Source organism: Scardinius erythrophthalmus (genome assembly GCF_964197995.2).
Source record: "Scardinius erythrophthalmus genome assembly, chromosome: 23".
NCBI lineage: Eukaryota > Metazoa > Chordata > Actinopteri > Cypriniformes > Leuciscidae > Scardinius > Scardinius erythrophthalmus.
In genome coordinates, this window is record NC_138243.1 from 3,252,579 (window position 1) to 3,279,472 (window position 26,894).

At 42.3% G+C, this 26,894-nt stretch overlaps 1 protein-coding gene across 1 annotated transcript in view; it reads left to right on the top strand.

The window, feature by feature from the left end:
* Positions 1–13,409, top strand: part of slc12a2 (solute carrier family 12 member 2) — a 73,007-nt gene extending 59,598 nt beyond the window's left edge. Inside the window, exons 21-27 of the mRNA XM_081354753.1 lie at positions 827–874; positions 1,200–1,322; positions 4,655–4,766; positions 5,376–5,462; positions 5,968–6,103; positions 9,814–9,881; positions 10,704–13,409. Of these exons, the coding sequence (XP_081210879.1) occupies positions 827–874; positions 1,200–1,322; positions 4,655–4,766; positions 5,376–5,462; positions 5,968–6,103; positions 9,814–9,881; positions 10,704–10,839 (710 nt within the window). The 3' untranslated portion in view covers positions 10,840–13,409. The remainder of the gene's footprint in view (positions 1–826; positions 875–1,199; positions 1,323–4,654; positions 4,767–5,375; positions 5,463–5,967; positions 6,104–9,813; positions 9,882–10,703) is intronic.
* The last annotated feature ends 13,485 nt before the right edge of the window (positions 13,410–26,894 follow it).

A 26,894-nucleotide genomic window follows, 5' to 3' on the forward strand; every position in this document is an offset into this window, starting at 1 on the left:
AACCTCATGTTCAAGTTTGACTGTATATGGCCAAAAATGATAATACAAAAGAATGCTAAACTTTGACCAAAGGTCATTTTATTCTCATAATACATATTTTATTTCTTAACAAATCGAAATGTAAAAACGTGTGGAAAGATGTACACCTATGTGGAAGCAGTGAATGATCCATTGAGTGATCCTCTGCTGCCACCTGATGGCTATAGGGGAAGTTACATGTTATTTAATTTTAAGTGTTTGTTTTCCATTTGATGGCAGCAGTCTTCTGTTCTTAAAATTGAATTTTATATAAACGTTTTTTTGAATTTTCTCTCTCTCTCTCTCTCTCTCTCTTAAAAAATGACACATCAAAAAAATGACACACATTGTCACATCACATTGCACTGTCTGGGTCCTGGGGTGAGTGCACACCCTAAACGAACAGCACACGAGGGCTAGATTTGGCTTCTCAGAGCGCCCTCTATAGGGCCCCATGAAATCGGTTATATTTTTTATTCTGTGCTCCTCTAAGTCCACACTGTGGTGGCGTAATGCCGTGTAGACTTCTGGGTAATGGTCCACTTTGAAGCTCACACCAGCGTGGGCTTGCGAGCAGCAGCCTGATCATAATTCACAGAATCATCATTGAGCTGCTCACGATCTGCATGACCAGCTCATGTGGATGAGTGTGTGCCGTCATCAGTGTGTGTTGATGATGAAGATGATGCAGCTCTTGAGGTTCCCCAGCCTCATAATAAACTGCAGCAGAACAAATGTCTCTGTTTGACTGACGCACGGTTCCCATCGCAGCATTAGCGGACTTTAACCCTCTCATGTTTTTCTCCAGATGAGGATGATGATGGCAAAGCTCACACTCGGCCGCTGTTGAAGAAAGGCACGTTCCTCTCATTCTCACTCTCCGCTCATTCTGTCTCACACCTGCATGCACCTTTTCTCTGCAACATTTTAGGAAACGCTGCTTTGAGTGTTTTCTGCTGGTGTGACCTCTGACCTGATCTAGATGTGTTAGTGTGTTTCAGCTCCAATGATGTCACTTCCTGTCACGTTCTAATTCTCTGTGTCTTCCTGCAGGGTTGCTTGTCTTTCCCACTGAAGAGTCTGCTTCAGTCTCTTTTCTTTCTTCTGTCTGCTTATGGATGATTGTTATTATTTGTGTGTGTCCTGATCTGGAGTGTGATGGTGTGTGTTTGTGACTCCAGATAAGCGGAGCCCGACGCTTCCTCTGAACGTAGCGGACCAGCGGCTGTTGGACGCCAGTCAGCAGTTCCAGCAGAAGCAGGGCAAGGGGACGGTCGACGTGTGGTGGCTCTTTGATGATGGGGGTGAGTGTAAAACATTTGCAAACTTACAAACTTACAACCCGCCCCCTTTGGTTACTGTTGCAACACACCGACACACAGGACAGACCAGGGTACTTTTGATATGAAACAAAGTCTCAACTTTCAAATTTGGTCATTTTTTTAAAGAAATTTAAACACATGCTGTTTTGTGGCTCTTTAATGTGTCGTGACAGATCGCTCAGTTAAAGCCGCTCGTGAACCGATCATCTCTTCCTTCTAGTTCATTTATAGCAACAAATAAACATGAATGAACATCAGAAGGAATGTTTCAAACGTGGAAAGACGTCAGTACACCGTTTATCAAGTTAAAATCCACCGGCGATAATCTACTAACTCTCCTGACTGCTGTGTCAACAAAAATGGTGGATTCTGCGGATGGCGGATTATGATTGGTCAGATCGCCTGTCAATCAAACTCTCTGCGAAGGGTGAATTGCGACGCATCGTGAAATCTGACGTTTTGGTCACAGTTCAATTGGGTTTATATGGGAATGATTCATTAAATTCGAAATATGTTGGGAAAACAAATGGAACAAGAAGACGAAATGCAGCATGGATAAAGATATCATCATGTCGTGTGTAGTCTGAGACTCAGAGGTATACCGTTACCGCACAGAGTCGTTTACCTGGATCATAAACCGCTGTCGGCAAAGGCAAAGTTTCCTCTTTTTGTTAGCGAAAGTTAATGTTCTCGCGGAGTAAACCTGGGAAAGCTGCTTAGCCTTCTGTCTGGAATATCTCCAGCGCTGCCAGTGGGAATAAGAAAGATCAAGAGAGGAAATAGTATAGCAGATCTTCACTTGTTCTGCCAAGATTTTTACTGGCTCAACCACAAAAAAAGAAAGAAAAATAGTTACTGTTTTTGACTCTGCAGTCTGTTCCTAATGTCATGGAAACAGCAATTGCATATTACAGACTTGTAATTAAAAGCTGCCGTTATGTTGAAATAATAAAATCCCCTGGTAATGCGTACAGCGAAGAGACATTAGTTTAAAGCAATACTATTCACAACAAGGTAAGAGAAACCTAAAAACACGACCAAAATTCATGTGAGAGTAGTTTCATGTTAATGATCACTCACTAATTATCATTAACTTTTTCACTCACCGGCTAATTTGGCTACTACATTAAGTTACTAGCCATTCAGAACTACAACTAGCCAAAAAAAAAAAAAAAGGGGAAGAAAAGAAATAAATAAACCACTACGTCCCAGCTATAATATAATATAATATAATATAATATAATATAATATAATATAATATAAGCTGTTACGAAGTTAATCTGGTTTATTTATTTTTTTCCCCGTGTGTGTGTGTGTGTGTGTAATATATATATATATATATATATATATATATATATATATATATATATATATATATATATATATATATATATATATATATATATATATATACACACCAAAAAATGTGTTTTAAGTGGACAGATCAATACAGTACAAAGAACATCAAAAAATGTAGAATGTTGTAAAATAACTCTTTTCTGTTAAACAAATGCTTTTTAATCTTCGCTATTGCTTCAATGCAAATGACCAAGCGTGCAGTTATTTGTTGAGTTATGACGTTTATGTTCAAGTAAGCCAGATATGAGCAGATTCTGCGAAATACGCTGTATTTAAAATATCATGATGACTCACGAGTATTTGCTAAACCTGTGCAGATTTGGCTTACGTGAACTTCCCCAGCAAAGTGAGTGAACATAATAATAAGTAAAACGCCTTCAGCTAGTGATTTGACAGCGTTGATTTGCTCGAGTTGCCTTGATCCGCCACAGTTGATTTGTACGTGCATTTGGCGGGTTGGCGTGTGTTAAAGCTGCTCTAAGCGATGTTGGGTGACGTCACTTCTTGTTGACGTTCGAAGTATTGTCAAACGAAACGGAGGCTAGCTCGACCCTCCCTCCTCCTCATCCCGTCCCCTCCCCCTCCCTCCCGTGCTTCCTGATACAGGCTTTTCCGATGTGAATTCGGGACTTCGCACGTTTCTTCTCCTTTTCCCTCTTCTTGTTCATCGGAACGTCGTCTCTTTGGTCGTGTGTCGGCCATATCAAAATTCAAGAGAATATAATTCTAACGTTAGTCGTTGTCGTTGTCTAGGACATCTCTCCTCTAGCTAACTTCCCTCTTCATGCTTCTCTCTCCTCCACTCCCCACACCCCCCTCGTGTGCACACGCACGAACCCCTGCCTGTCAGACCTGTCAGACAGCGTACGAGTACTTGAGCTCTTTCACTTGAGCGTCTAAAGTCATGTGATCATTCAAACTGACAAGACTTGATGAAGAACATTCCAGCATCTGTGCCGAGCGTCGTTTCGAGAAATCCTGTATTTTGAGTGAAGCGATGGCTTGAGCTCTTCAACTCCAGACATCGGCTAAAAGAGCTTCAGTCTGGATGAGGAGTTGCTCCGATGGGAAGGGCGAGACAGGGCTTCCTGTTTTACAAGGCAAATCTGTATGACACATACTGTATTATCACATCTTGTGTATCCTATTTAACCATTGAGAGCCACTTTAGTACTGTAAAGGTCATGTGTTGTTGCTTTAACACTCACAGTCATTGCACAGACGCATACTTGACAGCAGTAAAGTGGCTCTGCAGCATTTCATGACACACACACACACACACACACACACACACACACACACACACACACACACACACACACACACACACACACACACAGATCTGAACTCGTCTATATGAACCTATCAGTGTTTAAGGCAGCAGTAAAAGTGTTTCCTTCAGGATCAGCACATCTAAACTCAGCAACAAAAGAAACCCTTTATAGATGAAGGACCCTTTTTAGGAAACTCTATTTTAAAGATAATTTTGTAAAATCCTAATTGTTTTTATATATCTATTGGAAAGTGTTTAAACAATGTTTTTCATGCTTGATCAATGAAGCATAAACCGTATTTGCAGATGCACCTGTAAATCAGTCCTTCAGAAACTGACAGTTTACAGGCGGGAGACGATTAAAGTCACAGTCACAGTACAGAGAGCTTTCTACTGACTGAAGACTGAACACGATCAGCGGTGTGAACCTGCTGTAGTCAGGAGGCGTGGACCGAGTGATAAACTGCAGTGGAAGACGTGTACTTCCAGATCTCACAGAGACTACTTCTCATATTCTGACCCTCATTATTACATTTCTGACAAGTTTATCTTTGTGGATTAACAGATTTAACAACATTTACATGCTATGATGTTATGTGTTATTTGCACTAATGCATCTGCAGTACTTCCTTTCCTGCTAGATCATGTGCAGTGTGTAATGTGGTGTCCTCATCTGTGTCAGGTCTGACGCTGCTGATCCCCTATCTCATCGCCAATAAGAAGAAGTGGAAGGACTGTAAGATCCGCGTGTTCATCGGTGGAAAGATCAACAGGATCGACCACGACCGCAGAGCGTGCGTAATATTACATACACACATGTAGTGTCATTACAGCATTATTTATATTAGAATCATAACTGAGAAGAATATGCTTTTCTTTCTTTTTTCTATAGAAGAACACATCAACATGCATGACACATGAACTATAAGAATATGCTTTTCTTTGATATTTGACTTCATCTCTCAGATGTCAGGTCTAGTCCTGTAGAGTTGAGATCACACAGACGAGTGAAAGCTGGACCATGAATCATATTAGTATGCGGTTTCTTTTTACATAAAGCGCTCTCTGTGTGTGTGTGTGCGAGACAAATGTTTCCCATTGTCCTCTGCAGCTGCTGCCAGTGCCTTTGTTAGCTATAATTAGCCGTGTTCCAGCGGTAAGGTCTTCATAGAAACTGTGAGAGGTCTTTCACATGTTCAGCTGCACACGTGTGGCTTCATTTCCATGGATGTGTTGAATCTGACACACTGCAGTCACCGGTAAAAGCAGAACGGTGCATGTAACCTTTCAGGAGCATTTGAAGAACTGTCTGAGCTGCAAGGAAGCTGTGGCAATATTGTGTGCATTATTTATGCCTGATTGCCTGATGAATATGTGATGAGACTTTGTTGCTCTTTCCTCAGCATGGCCACATTGCTCAGCAAGTTCAGGATTGATTTCTCTGACATCACTGTCCTGGGCGACATCAACACAAAGCCCAAGTCAGAGGGGTAAGATCTACACATCGCATTACAAGAGCTCTACTGGAGTATTCCTCACAACTGCTTCACTCTTAATCCTTTTCTTTTGTGTGTGTGTGTGTGTGTGTGTTAAATGTGTAATTACGACTGCATTTGCGTGCTGGTTTTGTATCTGGGTCTTGTTGATATTTTAACAGCTAAAAGCAAGAAAAAATCTATTCAGCAATGCAATGATTTATTTTGAATCAATCCATGAAAAATCTGAATATACTCAGTTTAATTTTAACTGTAGGTGGTGTAAACAATGGCCAGTCACACTTCTGCCAATCACACTCAATAAAACCCTCGAGCAAGTATCAAAACTTCCATAAACTTCAGAAGGCATATAAACTGATGCATGAACCAGTGTATGCTGACCCAGACCTGTCTGTCACGGAGCAGTTTAGAAAAACAACCTGATTTTATAATGGTTGTCAAACAATGACATGACGTGCCTCAAGATTCCCAATGCCAACCGTGTGTGTTTGCCTCTCAGTCTGACAGAGTTTGCGGAGATGATCGAGCCGTATAAACTGAGAGAAGATGACATGGAGCAGGACGCCGCTGAGAAGATGAAGAGCGAAGAACCCTGGAGAATCACAGACAACGAGCTGGAGCTCTACAAAGCCAAGGTTTCGACACACTTTTAACCACAACAAACTAGATAACCCCTCAAAGCTGAGAGCGTGAGAAATGTAGTGACACCCACAGCACAGCATGCGAATTTAGTTGTAAGCAAAAATCCACATCACCTGGTCCTCGCCACACGTTTGTTAGGGAATTGTTCTGTGTGTCATGCTTGTGACACCTTTAAATGTTAGTGTTGATGTAGTTTTTTCTTCTTCTTTTTTTATTAAAACATGCTATGAAAAGTCGAAAAGGCACTTGCTGTTAGGAAATGCTACTCTCGGATCATTTTTGCTGAAACAGACTCGTGATCACTCACCAGAACAGGTCATGAAGACGTTAGAGGAGTGAGATTTGAACAACGGTGACTAATGTAAACCCTTTGAAATGAATGTTAAATCTTAACCAAGGTCGGGTTGCATCAGCCGTTCGGAAGTTCTTACTTAAATTGGAACGTAAAGTCCACACTAGAGGAAACTAGTCACCACTAACTAGTTTGTAACCAACTCTGTACTTTATTCCGTTGCACCACTTGTCTGAAGGCAGAACGCAGCGAGCCGTGAGCTCCAGGGGCGGTTCTCAGGTCAGGGGATATTCGGGCTTTAGCCCAAACTAAAATTGGGTATTTTTATTTAAAGGAATGGATTAATTCTAAAAGCGATTTAAGGGAATAAAGAAAAAGAAAGGCTTATTGTATTAGTGAAATAATTTAAACTATTTGCAAATAATATTTTATTTTTAAGTATGTGTACATTCTCTCTACATGAATCTAGGAAATGATAGCATATTTTAAATTCAAAAAGGCAAAATGTTATTAATAAAAAAAGTTGAGTAATTTGCGTCACCGGATACTGTCGGTAGTTGAACATTTCTATTGTAAAACAGTCAAATGTTACATTTTTATCTAATTACATTTTACCTTCATTTTACTTCTTCAATCACTCTGACATTGATGAGCTAGACCGCTGAACTTTAGTCATCCTGAGAACAAATCGAGCGGTGCGTAATGAAGTGCATCAGAGCAGCATCAAGAGTATCCAATATACTGCAGTGAATCTCTTATTTGCATCTTAAGTTTATTGCCAATAATGACAGCTAGGTTTGCGAAAGTGTAGAACTCGGTGAACTCGCGCAAAACACATCTTCAGCACAGCGGCTCATTTAAACGCCTCTGATTGGCCGATGCGTTCAACAGACATGTCTGTGATTGGCTACAATGCTCAACGCTGCACAAGCAAGTTGTAAGTTCCTTTTAATGTAAAGGGAAAAATATAAATAAAACTGTACTATGCACTTTTCATGATTAGGTAATCGCGGCTGCTGTAATCTTATTCACATTTGTTTTTCTGATTAATTGTTTTGCTTTATGAGAAAGACAAGGTAACAAAATATTCAGGCTTTACTAAAAACATCGGGGGCTTCAGCCCCGTTAGCCCAGCCCTAGCGCCGCCCCTGGTGAGTTCTCTGGAAAGTTTCAAGTTTCATTTATTTATAAAGCACATTTAAAACAACCTTGGTTGACCAAAGTGCTGTACAAAATTGCCTAGGTCTAACACCAAAATTAAAATAAACATTCACAAGACGTTAAAAGCACTAGAGTACAAATGGGTTTTCAAAAGACTTTTAAACTCCGACACTGTGGTCGCTGTTCTAGAGTAATGCAGCCACATAACATGACGTTTACTCAGTGATCACTAGCAGACTTCAAATAAGTGAGCAGAAGTTGTTGAAAGGCCGTGAATTTCAGTTTATGCTTCATTCTAACTTCTTTTGCCTCACGTAACTAACAGTAGAAGTTTCCATTTAAATACGATACTTAATCATGAATAACATAAGCGTTTTTATAAGTAAATGACATTCAGAAACTGTTTGAAACAAATAAAGAAATAAGTACAGATTTAAAAAAAAAAAACGGCTGCTGATACATTTTTTGATTATGACTGATTTTATTTGACATGCACAATACAGACCAATGGGACAGAGACACACACTGCTGATCTACTCCCATAATCAGAGGTGTAAAGTCCAGGTTCAGGAAGTAAAAGTCCTCCTCAGTATCTTGTTCCAATCACCTGGATCTGCTAATGAGCAGTTCTTCAGCCAGGAGAGAGCCAGCTGATTTATTTCACTAATTAGATCTGAGTTCATGGGTAGAATAAACATATGGCAGGACTTCTACTTTCTGACCCCTGGACTATACACCTCTGCCCATAATGTTGTCTCTCTTAAAATACAAGTGAGTGTAAATGTCGTCATCATCATATGTGTCTGAAGGATTGAAGTCTGTCAGTAAAATAAGAGCTTATTGGTGCAGTTCAGCCAGTCTGCTGTTTCAGTCCAACCGTTACTCCTGATCGGAGGCTTCCCTAAATATTTAGTTTATACGTAGAGTTGCGCTTCATCTAAGTCTAATGGCGCAGTTCAAAGATATTTAATAGTGCGTGAGTTGTAACTTGCAGCTCAGCCTAGTTTGACGTAAATGAGCACTAAGTTACTGGTGCAACCGGCCCCTGAATCCTATATAGATAAAGAAACCAAAGACCCCACTTTTTTGTGATGAGTATTGAGATGTTTTAGAACAGAGGACCTGAAATCGAGCCCTGTGGTTCGCCACAAGTGATGGATGCTGCAAATGATGATAGACGAGACATTCCCAGTCTCAAGTTTTGGAGATCGGATATATGGGTTCTTCCCCTGGTCCTGTACCCGTCTTAGATCAGGGTATGGGTGTATGGGTACTTCCCCTGGTCCTGTACCCGTCTTAGATCAGGGTATGGGTGTATGGGTTCTTCCCCTGGTCCTGTACCCATCTTAGATCAGGGTATGGGTGTATGGGTTCTTCCCCTGGTCCTGTACCCATCTTAGATCAGGGTATGGGTGTATGGGTTCTTCCCCTGGTCCTGTACCCATCTTAGATCAGGGTATGGGTGCATGGGTTCTTCCCCTGGTCCTGTACCCGTCTTAGATCAGGGTATGGGTGCATGGGTTCTTCCCCTGGTCCTGTACCCGTCTTAGATCAGGGTATGGGTGTATGGGTACTTCCCCTGGTCCTGTACCCGTCTTAGATCAGGGTATGGGTGTATGGGTACTTCCCCTGGTCCTGTACCCGTCTTAGATCAGGGTATGGGTGCATGGGTTCTTCCCCTGGTCCTGTACCCGTCTTAGATCAGGGTATGGGTGTATGGGTACTTCCCCTGGTCCTGTACCCGTCTTAGATCAGGGTATGGGTGTATGGGTACTTCCCCTGGTCCTGTACCCATCTTAGATCAGGGTATGGGTGCATGGGTTCTTCCCCTGGTCCTGTACCCATCTTAGATCAGGGTATGGGTGCATGGGTTCTTCCCCTGGTCCTGTACCCATCTTAGATCAGGGTATGGGTGTATGGGTTCTTCCCCTGGTCCTGTACCCATCTTAGATCAGGGTATGGGTGCATGGGTTCTTCCCCTGGTCCTGTACCCATCTTAGATCAGGGTATGGGTGTATGGGTACTTCCCCTGGTCCTGTACCCATCTTAGATCAGGGTATGGGTGCATGGGTGCTGTGTGTCTTTCTCAGATGTTGTTTTTTCCTGCTAAAGTGAGTTAAATAGAATTGTGGAGTAAAATGATGGTGTGAATTTGTTTCCTTGGAAAGTCTAGTTTGAAGTGTTTGTTTTCTTGGCTGTTAACAGATACAGTAACTTCAGCTTCCTGTGAATTGATTTGTTTTTCCTCAGAGTAACCGTCAGATCCGGCTGAACGAGCTGTTGAAGGAGCACTCCAGCACAGCCAACCTCATCGTCATGTAAGTTACGAACCTGAGCGGAGTCATGCAGTGAAAAGACTGTTTTATCAGCACGTATGCTCGGCCAATCAGATTGAAGAACCGTAACTAAACTATGATTCAACTTTAAGCACCTTGTACGAAGCCTGACACACAGATTAAAGTACTTCTTCAAGTACTTAATTTCAAAAAAGGTAAATTCAAGCAGCGTGAAGCTATAAGTCCTGGAAAACCCTTGAAAACAGCCATATTTATGAAGAGGTACATGAAAAGTGGTTGACTTATTTAAATACAATATATATGAAAATTCATAACAAAATCAAAAAATACAAATACAATCTTTTCATGCAAAATTAACACTGCAGCACGCCTGATAAACCCCCATCAGACCTTTTCTTGATACGAAGTACGCCAGCTTTATCATATAAAATATTATTTATAGAACAATAATAGCCATTATAAACTTTGTATTTAACATATATTATTAAATGCGTTGTAAGTAAGTTGTTCTTGATACCTTATATCTGTAAAAAAATCCTAAAGATATTGTTTGATAAGTGCGATCTCTGATTGTGATCCTTTGTACAAGAAAGTCCAGGACTGTAAGCCCTACTATTTGGTTTTCAGTGTCTGTACGAGCCCTGGTTTCCTGCCGTTCACTCACTGTGATGTTTCCAGAACAGAGCTGTAGATCCTCAAGGAGAAAATGAATGTTCATCCGAGAGAGACTTGTGCCTCAGTGCCATTCTCTCACTCATTGTCATGATCATGTTTTTTGAGAGAGTTCCTTTCGTTATTGTCCAGCAGCACTAACGTGTGTGTGTGTGTGTGTGTGTGTGACAGGAGCATGCCGCTGGCCAGGAAAGGAGCCGTCTCCAGCGCTCTGTATATGGCCTGGCTGGACACACTCTCCAAAGACCTGCCGCCAATCCTGTTAGTGCGCGGGAACCATCAGAGCGTCCTCACCTTCTACTCGTAGAGCGCACACACACACGCACACGCACACACACACACGAGTACAGCACATCTGACTGATGATGATGATGATGATGATGATGATGACGACAGACGCTCCTCAACGAAGCTGAAACCAGAGCGGTTCTTCCTTCTACGCCAACAGGAGAGATCACGTCTGCTGGTTCACACTGTCTCCAGCTCACAGTTTCTGAGCACACGATGTTACACTGATTGTTGTTATCATTGTTATCATTACTATGACTGTCACAACTTTTTGAGTTGTGGATTTATTTTTCCTCTTTCGTACTTTTTGATTTGCTCTTGATGAAGCAATAATCACCTCATTTCTTATTTTCTCACTTTGAAGAAAAACACGGTTCTTTGCAACACTTTTATAGCCTTGTGGACGTGCCTTCCTGTGCGATCATATTCAATTCTTACATTTTTCCCTGACTGGTAATTTATGATATAGATTTTAGGCTGTTTATTGGGTTTTAAATGTAAATCTTCCTTGATTTGATCACGCTTCAGCACGAGTGGACTGAGGTCTCCACTGCGCAGCATTAGAAAATACTTTTTGGCTTTTTTTGTAGTCCGTTTTTATTCCTCTGTGGGTTTTTTTCTTCAAAGTTTTACGTCTTCCTTTTAAGCATCGAATGAGTTGTGGCGTTTTTGCGCAGCGCCCCTCCATGTTCTTGTTCCAATGATAGACCTGAACTACGGGGTGATTACAATCATCTTTCACGTAGTCTAATGTAAAAAGTCAGAACTTTAACAAAACTATATTAGTTTTCCCTTGTGTACAGTTGAACAGTTTTTGGTTTGACGAAGAGAGGCTGATGGATGAGTGCTGTCTGAAGGGAGGAAAAGAGGAATCCGATCCTTTCAAACTAACAATGACCCAAAAGAGAGCAAAGCCCTGGAATCACAGAGAAGACCTTTGCCTTAACAGATGAAATGAGGATTGTTGTTTTTACTTGTCGTCTTCAAGCCATACTGGCTAGCTGTAGATTATAGACGATAGATGGACTAATGCCTGAACGAGAATGTAATCCTGGCCGTCTAGGAAAGCTCTCCCATCTTTACATTTTCCTAGTTTTATAAAGCAGTCTGGAACCTTGTACATTTGTACCTTGATAAACCACCATCTTCCCTCTCACATAGACAGAATGTTTTCTGCGTTGAATGCGGCTGATGTGTTCCTCTATGCAGATGGACTGCGTGCGACTCGTTGAAATATTGTAATCTAAACTCAGGATTGAGAGCCGGGTTCATCTTTAATGTTGGAGACTTGTCTGACGTCCAGGATTTCAGTCTGTCCTGTTCCTGAATGTTATCTGTCTGTCCGGTTGGTTCTTGTGATTTGAATGCTGGGATGTGTCCATATGTTTGTTGTATGGCCCATCATGCCTTAGTTTAAAGCGGTCAGTAACTGAAGCGTTGGTCAGTTTAGCTGCGGTCCAGCTGAATATATATGAATATGGAGCGTCTTTGGTTTGGTCACACTTTGAATCTGGTTCCCAACACTAATAGTTTGCAGGCGCAGTGTGTTGCAGTTCTGTGTGTTATATTCATGCAATTCACAGCCCTGCCATTTACCTGAGAAATAATCCATGTGACGAATATATTCACATTTATAGTTCTCCATGTAGACTAATATTTAAAAGTTAAATGTGTGTGTGTGCACCGCATGTGTTTTCATTTGAAGTGGGTGAAGTTAGTGAAGCTGATGGTACAATCTTACCTGTTGAAAATCTGTGTCGTTTGTTCGGGTGAACGAGTGCTGTACAGACACACCAACGTACGACAAAATCACCAATCCAACTCGTACCTGTTCTCTTGAATGATTAATACACTTGTATATTATATGTAGATCTAGAAAAGAAAGTGGGAGAGTGTGTCACTACCATATAATGTGTGTTTCTCACCGATGTAGAAATGCATTAGTTGCAGCTGTAGGTTTCCACACCACGAGGAGCTTTAAAAGTGCCTCTCCACGGTTTCGCTAGTTTCTGTAGATGAAGACGTTGTTTTGCCCTTGGCATGTCACAGCATTTCTCGTCCTGCAGAATGTGTTGCTAAAGTCTGTCTCACATTTTCTCAGTAGCTTATCGTGTGAAAATGAGTTAACACATCAAGGTCAACGAGTTCCAGCTCTAGTTCACACTATACTTCCTAACTAACTTGTAAATATCTTTTAGCCTAACCAGATTAATCAAAGGAGTGGAATAATAGCAAATTAATATGGTGAAATTATTTATTACAGGTTGTTTTGTTGTTACTTTTATGTTACAGTAGTTTTTAAAAGATGTTTTTTTTAGTTTGGGTTTAGTCTGCACAATCTTTTTCTTTTTCAATGTTTGGTCACATTTCTATCTTTTATATGCCTTTTAAAGAAATGCTCTGTTGACCAATGGTTTGAGTTTCCTGCTAAACCACGAGGGTGGTTCTGATTGCTTGTGCTGGAACAGTAATGTTTTGATATACTGTACTGTTATTTGTCACATGCTTTTTTCTAACATTTTAACGGTTAAGGGTATCGATGCTTTGTACATCTTTATTGCAATATATAAAAATAAACAAATGATAATCAGTTGTTGTTCTGTTTTTGTTGGTGCCTCTAAATACAGATAGTCATCTTTCACCACTGGGTCCTAATGATCCTCCTCAACCTCAGAGACCACCTTGTCATCGGCGGCCCTTACCCTCGTGTGCTGGTCAGACAGTGTCCAGTGTTTAGAAGCATCATTTAATGCTGGCAGTGATGCACATCAAATTACAGTACAGTAGGCTTGTACCTACAGCCACAGACAGGTGCTTTAAGAGTTAATGAGGCAAGACATACGGTTTAACAGGTTTATTTACTGTTTGGACAATCTACACCCAGTATAATTTACAGTGTAATCTGCTATATGCTATTATTTAAAGTTAAACAAAACATGTTACAATGATCTCCAGTCAACCATGACCTGTTTCGCAACAGAGAGAGAGAGACAATCAGGGCTGGAAATGCAGGTAATTGGTGAGATTTGGGGGATAGAGTTCCAGTTTAAAACTTATAGGCTTTCCATCTTATCCACATAATAGCCTCCAAACACTATGCAAATTTCATACATAAATATGGTGGGATTTTCTGCACTTACATTTTGAAAATATGTCCCCAACTAGGCCCTTTCAAGCTGCATAAGACTATATTAGTCTTGTATATGTATAGTCTTGTCTAGAATGTGTGCTTGTGCTTTATGAAGAAAATTGTGTAAAATATCATGGGCATTGTGATGTAAACATTTTATGTGAGCATCTCAGGTTGGAATTTTCGAAGGCTTAAAAACAAACATACGAAACAACGTTTTATTTAATAATAAAAAAAAAAATCATTGAGTTTCATTGAGTCTTGACGCATTCAGACAATAATCACCGTGAGCATGTTGGAGAGCAGTGATCTGCTCAGACGTGCTCCTGCTCCTCTACTGGAGTGTGATGTGGAGAGTGATGAGCAGGACTGGAGCGGGTCGCTCGGGGTCATCGGGGTCATCAGAACCGCTCCTCTACTGGAGTGTGATGAGCAGGGCTGGAGCGGGTCGCTTGGGGTCAACAGAACCGCTCCTCTACTGGAGTGTGATGAGCAGGGCTGGAGCGGGTCGCTCGGGGTCATCGGGGTCATCAGAACCGCTCCTCTACTGGAGTGTGATGAGCAGGACTGGAGCGGGTCGCTTGGGGTCATCAGAACCGCTTCTCTACTGGAGTGTGATGTGGAGTGTGATGAGCAGGACTGGAGCGGGTCGCTCGGGGTCAACAGAACCGCTCCTCTACTGGAGTGTGATGAGCAGGGCTGGAGCGGGTCGCTTGGGGTCATCGGGGTCATCAGAACCGCTCCTCTACTGGAGTGTGATGAGCAGGACTGGAGCGGGTCGCTCGGGGTCAACAGAACCATTCCTCTACTGGAGTGTGATGAGCAGGGCTGGAGCGGGTCGCTTGGGGTCAACAGAACCGCTCCTCTACTGGAGTGTGATGAGCAGGGCTGGAGCGGGTCGCTCGGGGTCATCAGAACCGCTCCTCTACTGGAGTGTGATGAGCAGGACTGGAGCGGGTCGCTTGGGGTCATCAGAACCGCTTCTCTACTGGAGTGTGATGTGGAGTGTGATGAGCAGGACTGGAGCGGGTCGCTCGGGGTCAACAGAACCGCTCCTCTACTGGAGTGTGATGAGCAGGGCTGGAGCGGGTCGCTTGGGGTCATCGGGGTCATCAGAACCGCTCCTCTACTGGAGTGTGATGAGCAGGGCTGGAGCGGGTCGCTCGGGGTCAACAGAACCGCTCCTCTACTGGAGTGTGATGAGCAGGGCTGGAGCGGGTCGCTCGGGGTCAACAGAACCGCTTCTCTACTGGAGTGTGATGAGCAGGGCTGGAGCGGGTCGCTTGGGGTCATCAGAACCGCTTCTCTACTGGAGTGTGATGAGCAGGGCTGGAGCGGGTCGCTCGGGGTCAACAGAACCGCTCCTCTACTGGAGTGTGATGTGGAGTGTGATGAGCAGGACTGGAGCGGGTCGCTCGGGGTCAACAGAACCATTCCTCTACTGGAGTGTGATGTGGAGTGTGATGAGCAGGACTGGAGCGGGTCGCTCGGGGTCATCAGAACCGCTTCTCTACTGGAGTGTGATGAGGAGTGTGATGAGCAGGACTGGAGCGGGTCGCTCGGGGTCAACAGAACCGCTTCTCTACTGGAGTGTGATGAGGAGTGTGATGAGCAGGACTGGAGCGGGTCGCTCGGGGTCAACAGAACCATTCCTCTACTGGAGTGTGATGTGGAGTGTGATGAGCAGGGCTGGAGCGGGTCGCTCGGGGTCAACAGAACCGCTCCTCTACTGGAGTGTGATGTGGAGTGTGATGAGCAGGACTGGAGCGGGTCGCTCGGGGTCAACAGAACCATTCCTCTACTGGAGTGTGATGAGCAGGACTGGAGCGGGTCGCTCGGGGTCAACAGAACCGCTTCTCTACTGGAGTGTGATGAGGAGTGTGATGAGCAGGACTGGAGCGGGTCGCTCGGGGTCAACAGAACCATTCCTCTACTGGAGTGTGATGTGGAGTGTGATGAGCAGGGCTGGAGCGGGTCGCTCGGGGTCATCAGAACCGCTTCTCTACTGGAGTGTGATGAGCAGGGCTGGAGCGGGTCGCTCGGGGTCAACAGAACCGCTTCTCTACTGGAGTGTGATGTGGAGTGTGATGAGCAGGACTGGAGCGGGTCGCTCGGGGTCAACAGAACCGCTCCTCTACTGGAGTGTGATGAGCAGGACTGGAGCGGGTCGCTCGGGGTCAACAGAACCATTCCTCTACTGGAGTGTGATGAGCAGGACTGGAGCGGGTCGCTCGGGGTCAACAGAACCATTCCTCTACTGGAGTGTGATGTGGAGTGTGATGAGCAGGGCTGGAGCGGGTCGCTCGGGGTCATCAGAACCGCTTCTCTACTGGAGTGTGATGAGCAGGGCTGGAGCGGGTCGCTCGGGGTCAACAGAACCGCTCCTCTACTGGAGTGTGATGTGGAGTGTGATGAGCAGGACTGGAGCGGGTCGCTCGGGGTCATCAGAACCGCTCCTCTACTGGAGTGTGATGAGCAGGACTGGAGCGGGTCGCTCGGGGTCAACAGAACCATTCCTCTACTGGAGTGTGATGAGGAGTGTGATGAGCAGGGCTGGAGCGGGTCGCTCGGGGTCAACAGAACCGCTCCTCTACTGGAGTGTGATGTGGAGTGTGATGAGCAGGACTGGAGCGGGTCGCTCGGGGTCAACAGAACCGCTCCTCTACTGGAGTGTGATGTGGAGTGTGATGAGCAGGACTGGAGCGGGTCGCTCGGGGTCAACAGAACCATTCCTCTACTGGAGTGTGATGAGGAGTGTGATGAGCAGGACTGGAGCGGGTCGCTCGGGGTCAACAGAACCGCTTCTCTACTGGAGTGTGATGTGGAGTGTGATGAGCAGGGCTGGAGCGGGTCGCTCGGGGTCAACAGAACCATTCCTCTACTGGAGTGTGATGAGCAGGACTGGAGCGGGTCGCTCGGGGTCAACAGAACAGCTCCTCTACTGGAGTGTGATGTGGAGTGTGATGAGCAGGACTGGAGCGGGTCGCTCGGGGTCAACAGAACCGCTCCTCTACTGGAGTGTGATGTGGAGTGTGATGAGCAGGGCTGGAGCGGGTCGCTCGGGGTCAACAGAACAGCTCCTCTACTGGAGTGTGATGTGGAGTGTGATGAGCAGGACTGGAGCGGGTCGCTCGGGGTCAACAGAACCGCTCCTCTACTGGAGTGTGATGTGGAGTGTGATGAGCAGGACTGGAGCGGGTCGCTCGGGGTCAACAGAACCGCTCCTCTACTGGAGTGTGATGTGGAGTGTGATGAGCAGGGCTGGAGCGGGTCGCTCGGGGTCATCAGAACCGCTTCTCTACTGGAGTGTGATGAGCAGGGCTGGAGCGGGTCGCTCGGGGTCAACAGAACAGCTCCTCTACTGGAGTGTGATGTGGAGTGTGATGAGCAGGACTGGAGCGGGTCGCTCGGGGTCAACAGAACCGCTCCTCTACTGGAGTGTGATGAGGAGTGTGATGAGCAGGACTGGAGCGGGTCGCTCGGGGTCAACAGAACCATTCCTCTACTGGAGTGTGATGTGGAGTGTGATGAGCAGGACTGGAGCGGGTCGCTCGGGGTCAACAGAACCATTCCTCTACTGGAGTGTGATGTGGAGTGTGATGAGCAGGGCTGGAGCGGGTCGCTCGGGGTCAACAGAACCGCTCCTCTACTGGAGTGTGATGTGGAGTGTGATGAGCAGGGCTGGAGCGGGTCGCTCAGGGTCAACAGAACCGCTCCTCTACTGGAGTGTGATGAGCAGGACTGGAGCGGGTCGCTCGGGGTCAACAGAACCATTCCTCTACTGGAGTGTGATGTGGAGTGTGATGAGCAGGGCTGGAGCGGGTCGCTCGGGGTCATCAGAACTTCTGATCTGCAGGGTGTAGTGTGTCCTTGAGGAGGTCCTGTGTGTGCGGTGCAGGTAACTGACCCCTGCCCGCTGTCTGATCTGGAAGAGCCCGTCCTGGTTTCCGGCTGTGATGGAGTAGGTCTCGCGCTGGACGAGGGATCGGACTGCAGGCACCAGCTCCAGGACGGCTGCTCTGGGTTTAAGTTGTGAACGCTTGAGAAGTAACTTCAGCGGCTGATCCACGTCCACACTGGCCAGACTAACTCCTTCCTTTAGGAACAGCAGAAATTATACTACAGTTATGAGGATCAGTGAACAGACATCCACATGCAACATTAATTTAGAAGAGGGATGAGACTCGGTACGTTTACACGACAACGATATGCTTAAAACGGAGACGTTTTTCCTTTGTTTTTCGCGTACAGACGACACCAAATCACACAGATCCGTGAAAACGACTAAAAACACTGTATTCTGCTAACAGGCCATTAGATGGCGATGAAACACTATAGACTGAACACGTAGTACGCATATGCATGACGTCATCGTCTTCAGGGATTCGCATTTTTGTTGCTTACACGAAGACCGGTTTCAAAAATTTGCGTTTTCAGGCACACCATTGCCGTGTAAATGAACGACCAAAACGCATGTTTTCAAGGATTAGTTCACCCAAAAACGAGAATTCTTTCATTAATTACTTACCCTCATGTTGTTCCAAACCCGTAAGACTTTCATTCATCATCAAAACACAAATGAAGATCTTTTTGATGAAGTGACCCGAGTGCTTTGTTTGCACATAAAACATAATTTACCACTTTATTTACAAAAAGGTGAATCTCCTGCGTGCATTGACGAGAGCACCATGTGTGTTGTGTTGATGCAAGAGCAGACTTTGTTGTGTGAATGCTAATTGGAGATGGGAGTCACATGTATTACTTTAATGATGTCTTTACTGCCTTTCTGAGGGCTTGAAAGTGGTAGTTGTGTTAAATGTAGGGGCAAAAAGCTCTCAGATCTCATCAAAAACTTTGTGAACATTTGTGTTCTGAAGATGAACGAAAGTCTTACGGGTTTGGAACGACATGAGGGTGAGTAATTAATGACAGAATTTTCATTTTTGGGTGAATTAACCCCTTTAAGAAATTGCTCTTGATTTTTTTTCTTTTCTTTTCTTTTACCTGTGTGAAGTTTGAAGTGTGTCTTCTCCTGACAATTTTCTTCTGGTGTCCATTGGTTTTGCAGCCGAAGCAGGTTTCAGGAGAAAGAGCGTTTTCTTCTTCTGGTCCAAGTTCACCACCTCCAAAACCAGCAGCAGATACACAGTGCCTGCAGGAACACACTCATTCAATCTCACTGATGAGAAATATCCAAATATAAGACTAATAAATCACACAGAATGCTGGCTACATGTATTTCTACCCATGTCATTCACATTAAGCAGACACTTTTGTCCGATGGGACAAAAAAAAGCAAAAGGCAGCTTTCCCACGGTTTGCATGGTAAGAAACTAAAGGATCAAGCACCGTTTAAATGTTTTATTTTCATGACAGTTGTCTTTCTTATGTTTCATTACTGTAATAAAAAAACTAGTTATTTTCCCTGTAATCCATCTGTACATTTTTGTAAGTCCCATAATCCTCAATGATAATTCTAATTACTGTAATATAGTATTTTTTATTGTATTACACAAAATAGTATAATAATCAATCAGTAAAAAACACGAAATGAAGAGAAGTATAATAAAAAAATGTTTTAAATCCAGCCATGTTGAGCAGGTTTCATTAGATGTGCCCAAAAATTGCACACACACACAAAAAAAACAGTTTAATAATTTATAATATTACAATGAGATCCCTATCCACTATTCAACTATAACCTGTCTTGCTATGTAAATCTTCCACATGACTGTAGTTTGAGCGCTAATATGAAGAAGTGTAACAGTATTTGGTGCAGACTCACCCCTGTCCCGCTCTGTAATATCCCGCGGGACATCCGCACACGAATCCCCCCTGTGTGTTTGAGCAGGCGTATTTGCAGGGGCTCATGGAGGACACACACTCGTCCACATCTTCACAGCTCGTGGACACGGGGTCGAAGGTGAAGCCAGATGGACAGCCACACTTAAAGCTGCCCAGCGTGTTGAAACAGGAAGCTGAGCCACAGTTGCCCGGGTTCAAGCACTCATTGTCATCTGCAGTTCAGAAAAAACAGTAAAGAATCACAGATTGTAGGAAAGATCTAATATAAACGTTTTAACTTTGATTTAAAAATGTGGGTCAGTTCTGATTTGATTTGGCAAGCTGTTCCAAAGTATAGGAGTGGATACCCAAGTACGTTAGAGTGTCAAGGAAATAAAAGCATGGATCATCAAAATTATATAAAAATAGAAAATACCATTTTCACCAAGACTCGCAATTGATAGAAACTTGATTTTACAAACTGATTAACTTGCTATCAAGCTTTAGAGCACTGTCCAGGGGTGTGTTTTCCGTACAACGCCGTAACTCTCTGCTTTACTATCACAGTACGAAGCATCGTTGAAGAAATCAACTAGCTAGTCACAACTGTTTGCTGAAACCATATTGTTGCAAATTGGTCGTTCAACCACGTTGGTTAATGATGTCACACAGGTGATGGAGTAATAAACAGTTTTATTAAAAGAAGTTGAGATTGAATTAATGCTTGATGTTTTGCTATAAATTACAGGCATGGCATCTAAGAATTATTTCTAATTTTTCTCAGTTATTTTGCTTTATTTCCAGATTCAATCATAGGCTCGTTCTTACGTTGTAGAGCTCGTTCACACATGCGCACTCTTCAAAAACTGCTTTAAATCTCTTGACAAACTAAAAGACGTAAATGACATTTGTATTCTAAATAAAAGATATAGATTGTGCTGAATGTCAGCTTGCTTATTTGGCTCAAGATAAGGATTTATTGAGTCTACGTCATGCAAACAAGAAACTGCTTCTAACCACAGGTCGAGAGCTGTCGCTCCAAACACACAACTGTGCGATGCTGTTTGTGAATTTTCGTCTGAACAATGTTTTCGGGAAACACCGACTCGTTGAACTGCTGATAACGACGGAACTTATGATCATAGTTGGCTAATGATGCTTTCGGGAAACACACCCCTGAAGGACTCCCAGATTTTTCACATAAGGCTTGACATAGGGTGTTATAAGTGCCCATAAAACTTGGAAACCCAACAATTGTTTGTGTGTGTGTGTGTACACTAACCCACACACTGGTTCCACTGCTGGTGTTGAGTGTATCCCTGTGGACAGCTGCAGCGGAAACCACCCGCAACATTCTGACAGCCAAACTGACACCTGTGATCACGCACACAATCATCTATATCTGAGAGAAAGAGAGAGAAACAGCACAGTCAATTACATTATGTAACGCAATTCATGCATCTCACATCAGTATAGTGCAGTGGCCTCGCAAACAGTATGCTGGACACTTCAGTGCTTTCACACTTCCATTGCTTGGTCTGCACCCGAGTGTGATTCCTCCCCTCATCCTTCCCCGTCTCTTCACATTGTGCTTTTGGATCCAAACCATGGTGTACATGCGTCATCAACGGCAGCTGTTCACCACTGTAACTGGGTAATGACGATCCTTAGAGAAGAGAAGATCCTTAGCTTTGCTGTTTTATTCATGTTTTTGTAACATTGGATTAATCAGTAGAACCTTAGGGAGAGAGAAAGTACGCTTGTGTTTTTATGCCGTGCATGTACCCCTACCATAAGAGATATAAGAGATGAGGAGAATGCTAGAAACACCTTTTCAAGCAAACTTTAGGTTTAGAAAACAGCGTTCATATCATCCAAATGAACTTCACATCACTCGTATGTTCATATCAAGCAAACAGAGTCTGTGAGTACACCAAATGCCAGTGTGAAAGAACCTGCAAGTCCATAGTGGATGAATTATAATTGATTGTTTGCAGGGAATGTCACGGACAGAGACTCGTACATTGACTAACTGGATCCAGTGCTGGTCAAGTTGTCCACACGAAGATCTTTCGGCTTGGCATTTGTAAGCAAGATAAATCTGTGGTTGAATTTGCCCACAATGGCTGAAAAGGATAAATGACATACTCTTGATCAGCCAGCAGAACCCAAGAGTCTGTTTGGATGTGATGCAACAAAGGTTTGAAGCGAAGAGAAGAGAACAGGAAGCTTTTGAATCTTTTGCTTGTAGTCCCGGCCAATCCAACACTACACTACCTATTGGAGCTACACAACTCCTTGTCCAAGCACTTGTTCTATCCAGACTGGACTACCAATGAGGTTCATTCTCATGTAACACATGTAACTCATTCTAGTGTTACACAGCACATTTGAGCTTCTGCAAGAACCAACAAGGTTCATTCTCGTGTACTGTAGCACATTTGAGCTTCCGCAAGAACCAGTGAGCTTCATTCTGGTTTTACGCAGCACGTTTGAGCTTCTGTAAGAACCAATGAGGTTCATTCTCGCACATTTGAGCTTCAGCAAGAACCAATGAGGTTCATTCTCGCACATTTGAGCTTCAGCAAGAACCAATGAGGTTCATTCTCATGTTACGCAGCAAGTTTGAGCTTCTGTAAGAACCAATAAGGTTCATTCTCATGTTACGCAGCACGTTTCAGCTTCAGCAAGAACCAATGAGGTTAATTTTCATGTTACGCAGCAAGTTTGAGATTCTGTAAGAACCAATGAGGTTTATTCTAGTGTTCCACAGCACATTCTATCTTCAACAAGAACCAATGAGGTTCATTCTAGTGTTACGCAGCACGATTGAGCTTCTGCAAGAACCAATGAGATTCATTCTAGTGTTACTCAGCATGTTTAAGTTTCCGCAAGAACCAATGAGGTTCATTCTAATGTTATGCAGTACTTTTGAGAATCTGCAAGAACCAATGAGGTTTATTCTCGCACATTTTATCTTCAACAAGGACCAATGAGGTTCATTCTCGTGTTATGCAGCACATTTGAGCTTCCGCAAGAACCAATGAGGTTCATTCTAGTGTTATGCAGCACATTTGAGCTTCTGCAAGAACCAATGAGGTTCATTTTGGTTTTACTCAGCACATTTGGGCTTCAGTAAGAACCAATGAGGTTCATTCTCGCACGTTTGAGCTTCAGCAAGAACCAATGAGTTTAATTCTGCTTTTACACAGTACATTTGAGCTTCTGCAAGAACCAACAAGGTTCATTCTCGTGTTATGTAGCATGTTTGAGCTTCTGCATGAACCAGTGAGGTTTATTATCGTGTGTTGAGCTTCAAGAATCAATTCTCGTGTTACGCAGCACATTTGAGATTCCACAAGAGCCAATGAGGTTAATTCTCATGTTTGCAGCACATTTGAACATCTGCAAGAACCAGTGAGTTTCATTCTGGTTTTACGCAGCGCGTTTGAGCTTCAGCAAGAACCAATCCCAGATAGCATGTAACCATTGAAACAATGTTGAGTCAGTGTTGATGCGTCAACACTGATTACATTGAAATAACGTTAGAAAGTGATGTTGTTTTACCATCACTCTTGCACCCTCAGTTAATATTGAAATAATGTTCAGATTTCAACCACAAATCAATGGTGTTAATATTGTTTCAACATTAAAAAGTGATGTTGTTTCAACATAACTTTTGCACCCTCGGTTAATATTGAAATAATGTTCAGATTTCAATCACAAATCAATGGTGTTAATATTGCTTCAACATTACAAAGTGATGTTGTTTCAATGTCACTTTTGCACCCTCAGTTAATGCTGAAGCAATGTTGAGATTTCAACCAAAAATCAACGGTAATAGTATTGATTCAACATTACAAAGTGATGTTTTATCAACATCACTTTTGCACCCTCAGTTAATGTTGAATCAACATTACACTATGATTGATTCTACATCACCAATGCTGAATCAATACTGAAATTAACACAAATAATCAATGGTAATATTGAATCAACGTTACACTAAGATGTTGAATCTACATCACTGCTATTGAATGAACTCTGAAATTAACAGAAATAAATCAATGGTAATATTGTTGAATCAATGTTACACTATGATGTTGAATCTACATCACTGCTGTTGAATCAACACTGAAATTAACTAAAATAAATCGATGGTAATATTGTTGAATCAACGTTACACTATGATGTTGAATCTACATCACTGCTGTTTAATCAACACTGAAATTAACTCAAATAAATCAATGGTGATATTGTTGAATCAATGTTACACTATGATGTTGAATCTACATCACTGCTGTTTAATCAACACTGAAATTAACAGAAATAAATCAATGGTAATATTGTTGAATCAATGTTACACTATGATGTTGAATCTACATCACTGCTGTTGAATCAACACTGAAATGAACTAAAATAAATCGATGGTAATATTGTTGAATCAACGTTACACTATGATGTTGAATCTACATCACTGCTGTTGAATCAACACTGAAATGAACTAAAATAAATCGATGGTAATATTGTTGAATCAACGTTACACTATGATGTTGAATCTACATCACTGCTGTTTAATCAACACTGAAATTAACTCAAATAAATCAATGGTGATATTGTTGAATCAATGTTACACTATGATGTTGAATCTACATCACTGCTGTTGAATCAACACTGAAATGAACTAAGATAAATCGATGGTAATATTGTTGAATCAACGTTACACTATGATGTTGAATCTACATCACTGCTGTTGAATCAACACTGAAATGAACTAAAATAAATCGATGGTAATATTGTTGAATCAACGTTACACTATGATGTTGAATCTACATCACTGCTGTTTAATCAACACTGAAATTAACAGAAATAAATCAATGGTAATATTGTTGAATCAACGTTACACTATGATGTTGAATCTACATCACTGCTGTTTAATCAACACTGAAATTAACAGAAATAAATCAATGGTAATATGGTTTGATCAATGTTACAATGTGATGTTGATTCTAAATACATTTTGTTGAAACACTGAAAATACAACTGAAAAGGAATGTCAACCAATGTTGCCATCTGATGTACTAAGTTAATGTTGAAACAACATTAATATTTCAACCACACTTCAATGATGCGTCAACAAATTCCTGACCAAAAAATTGGCAAAAACCTTTTAAAATATAAATGACACATTTCCAGCAGTTGAGTTAATTTATTTTATTCAATCAATCAATGACAAAAATATATTAAAAGATCATTCTTTAAAAAAGAAAGGGGGAGAAATAGGACAAAAGCATTTCAACCTTTAAAAATAAAATTGGCTTCAGAAGTCTGATGTCATACAGGTGGTCCAACGGTTCAGGTTTTTAAAAATCTGTCATACATCAGACTACTGCCTCTTTTCCTCTGGGTTCTCTGAAATCTGAAAAAGAAAGCATGATGTTACTCGAGAACAAGTCAATTCAGTTGCCACATTCAAGAATGTTAATATACTAAACACAATACAATTCGCTTTTTAAAAAAAGTTGCTGAACACAAAATATTCTAACTATGATTAAAGTATCATTAAATTCTGATTATTTCATTTTTTTTTTAAATCTATTAATGCTTCAATATAAAAAAATCACTACGGCAGGGGTGTCCGATTTTATCTCCAGCCCTAATTAAACACACCTGAAGCAGCTAATCAAGCTAATCAAGGTCATTGGGATCAATGAACACTTCCAGGCAGGTGTTGGAGCTAAACTCTTCATGAAGAGGAACAAACACCTATGGGCTATAGCCATTAACAATATCTCAGTTCAATTTCTGTGAAACTACATAGCATTCAAGTAACACGTTTATCTTGTAGAATAAAAGAACTTTGGTTTTTATAATGAAAATTTCTTTAAAGGGATGGTTCAGCCCAAAATGAAAATTCTGTCATCATTTACTCACCCTCAAGTTGTTCCAAACCTGTATGAGTTTCTTTCTTCCGTTGAACACAAAAGAAGATATTTTAAAGAATGTTGGTAACCAGAAAGTTGACGAAATGGCCATTGATTTCCATAGTAGAAAATAAATACCATGGAAGTCAATGGCTACCCTCAACTGTCTGGTTACCAACATTCTTCACTCTCTTCTTTTGTGTGCAGCAGAAGAAAGAAATTCATACAGGTTTGGAACAACTTGAGGATGAGTAAATAATGACAGAATTTTCATTTCGGGATGAACTATCCCTTTGAAGCTGCAGATTCACCTTATGTAGAACTTAATCTCTTCAAATATCACAAAATAAAATAGCCATGTCAGTCACTTTCTTAATAAACACAAGATGTTTTTTTATTATTGTGTTTCAGTGGAAATTTCTCAAATTTAAAACAGATTCAGGAATATGAATGATTACCTGATTAAGCAGTGATAAGGCACAGGATATCATCAAGTCCCAGGTCAGGTGATTATGCTGTCGACAACAACTCGGTGTATAATCAATGTCAGCATTATCAGGAGGGGGGTGCTTTCTATTTATTTATTGTCCATCTTCGTCAGCCTTCATTCCTACTAAAGGAGCAATGTGCTCTGCATGCAAGCACTGATGGATGCAAGACATGGGCTATGTTTGCAGTGTAACTTTCTTGCTCATGTTCATGTCTTCTGCACTTCAAGAAATGTGTTAAATGACGTTAGAACTTTATTCAGGAAATTCGTAATAAACTTTACTAAAGTAATTTTTTAAGTATGTAGATGCACCATTGTTTGAAACTGTGCTAGAGAAGTCATGTAAGTATGTCAGGTGCTTCAACAAACCAGACTTCTGTATAGGATGCACCTATGTTTTCTCTATAATGAGGAAGCATTACACTACTGAGAAGTGCACATGCAAAACCAAAATGGGCGTTTACCAATCAGTGGCCAATTTCAAACTACAATAAATGTTTTTCAACCATTTTTCAACAGACTTGCTAAACCACCCCACCCCTAAACCAAGCGCCCACTGGATTAGGGCAAATCAGGTAAAGCGGTTGAAAATGCCCATTGTGGTTTGAAAACGCCCCACTGATAGACAAACACCCACTAGTGTTCTGCAGAGATACATGCCTGAATGATCTTGTGCTCATCAACTACAAATCACTGTTAGTTCAATGTCACTGTCTCCACCCATGTGTGCTGTTGGCTTTCATCAA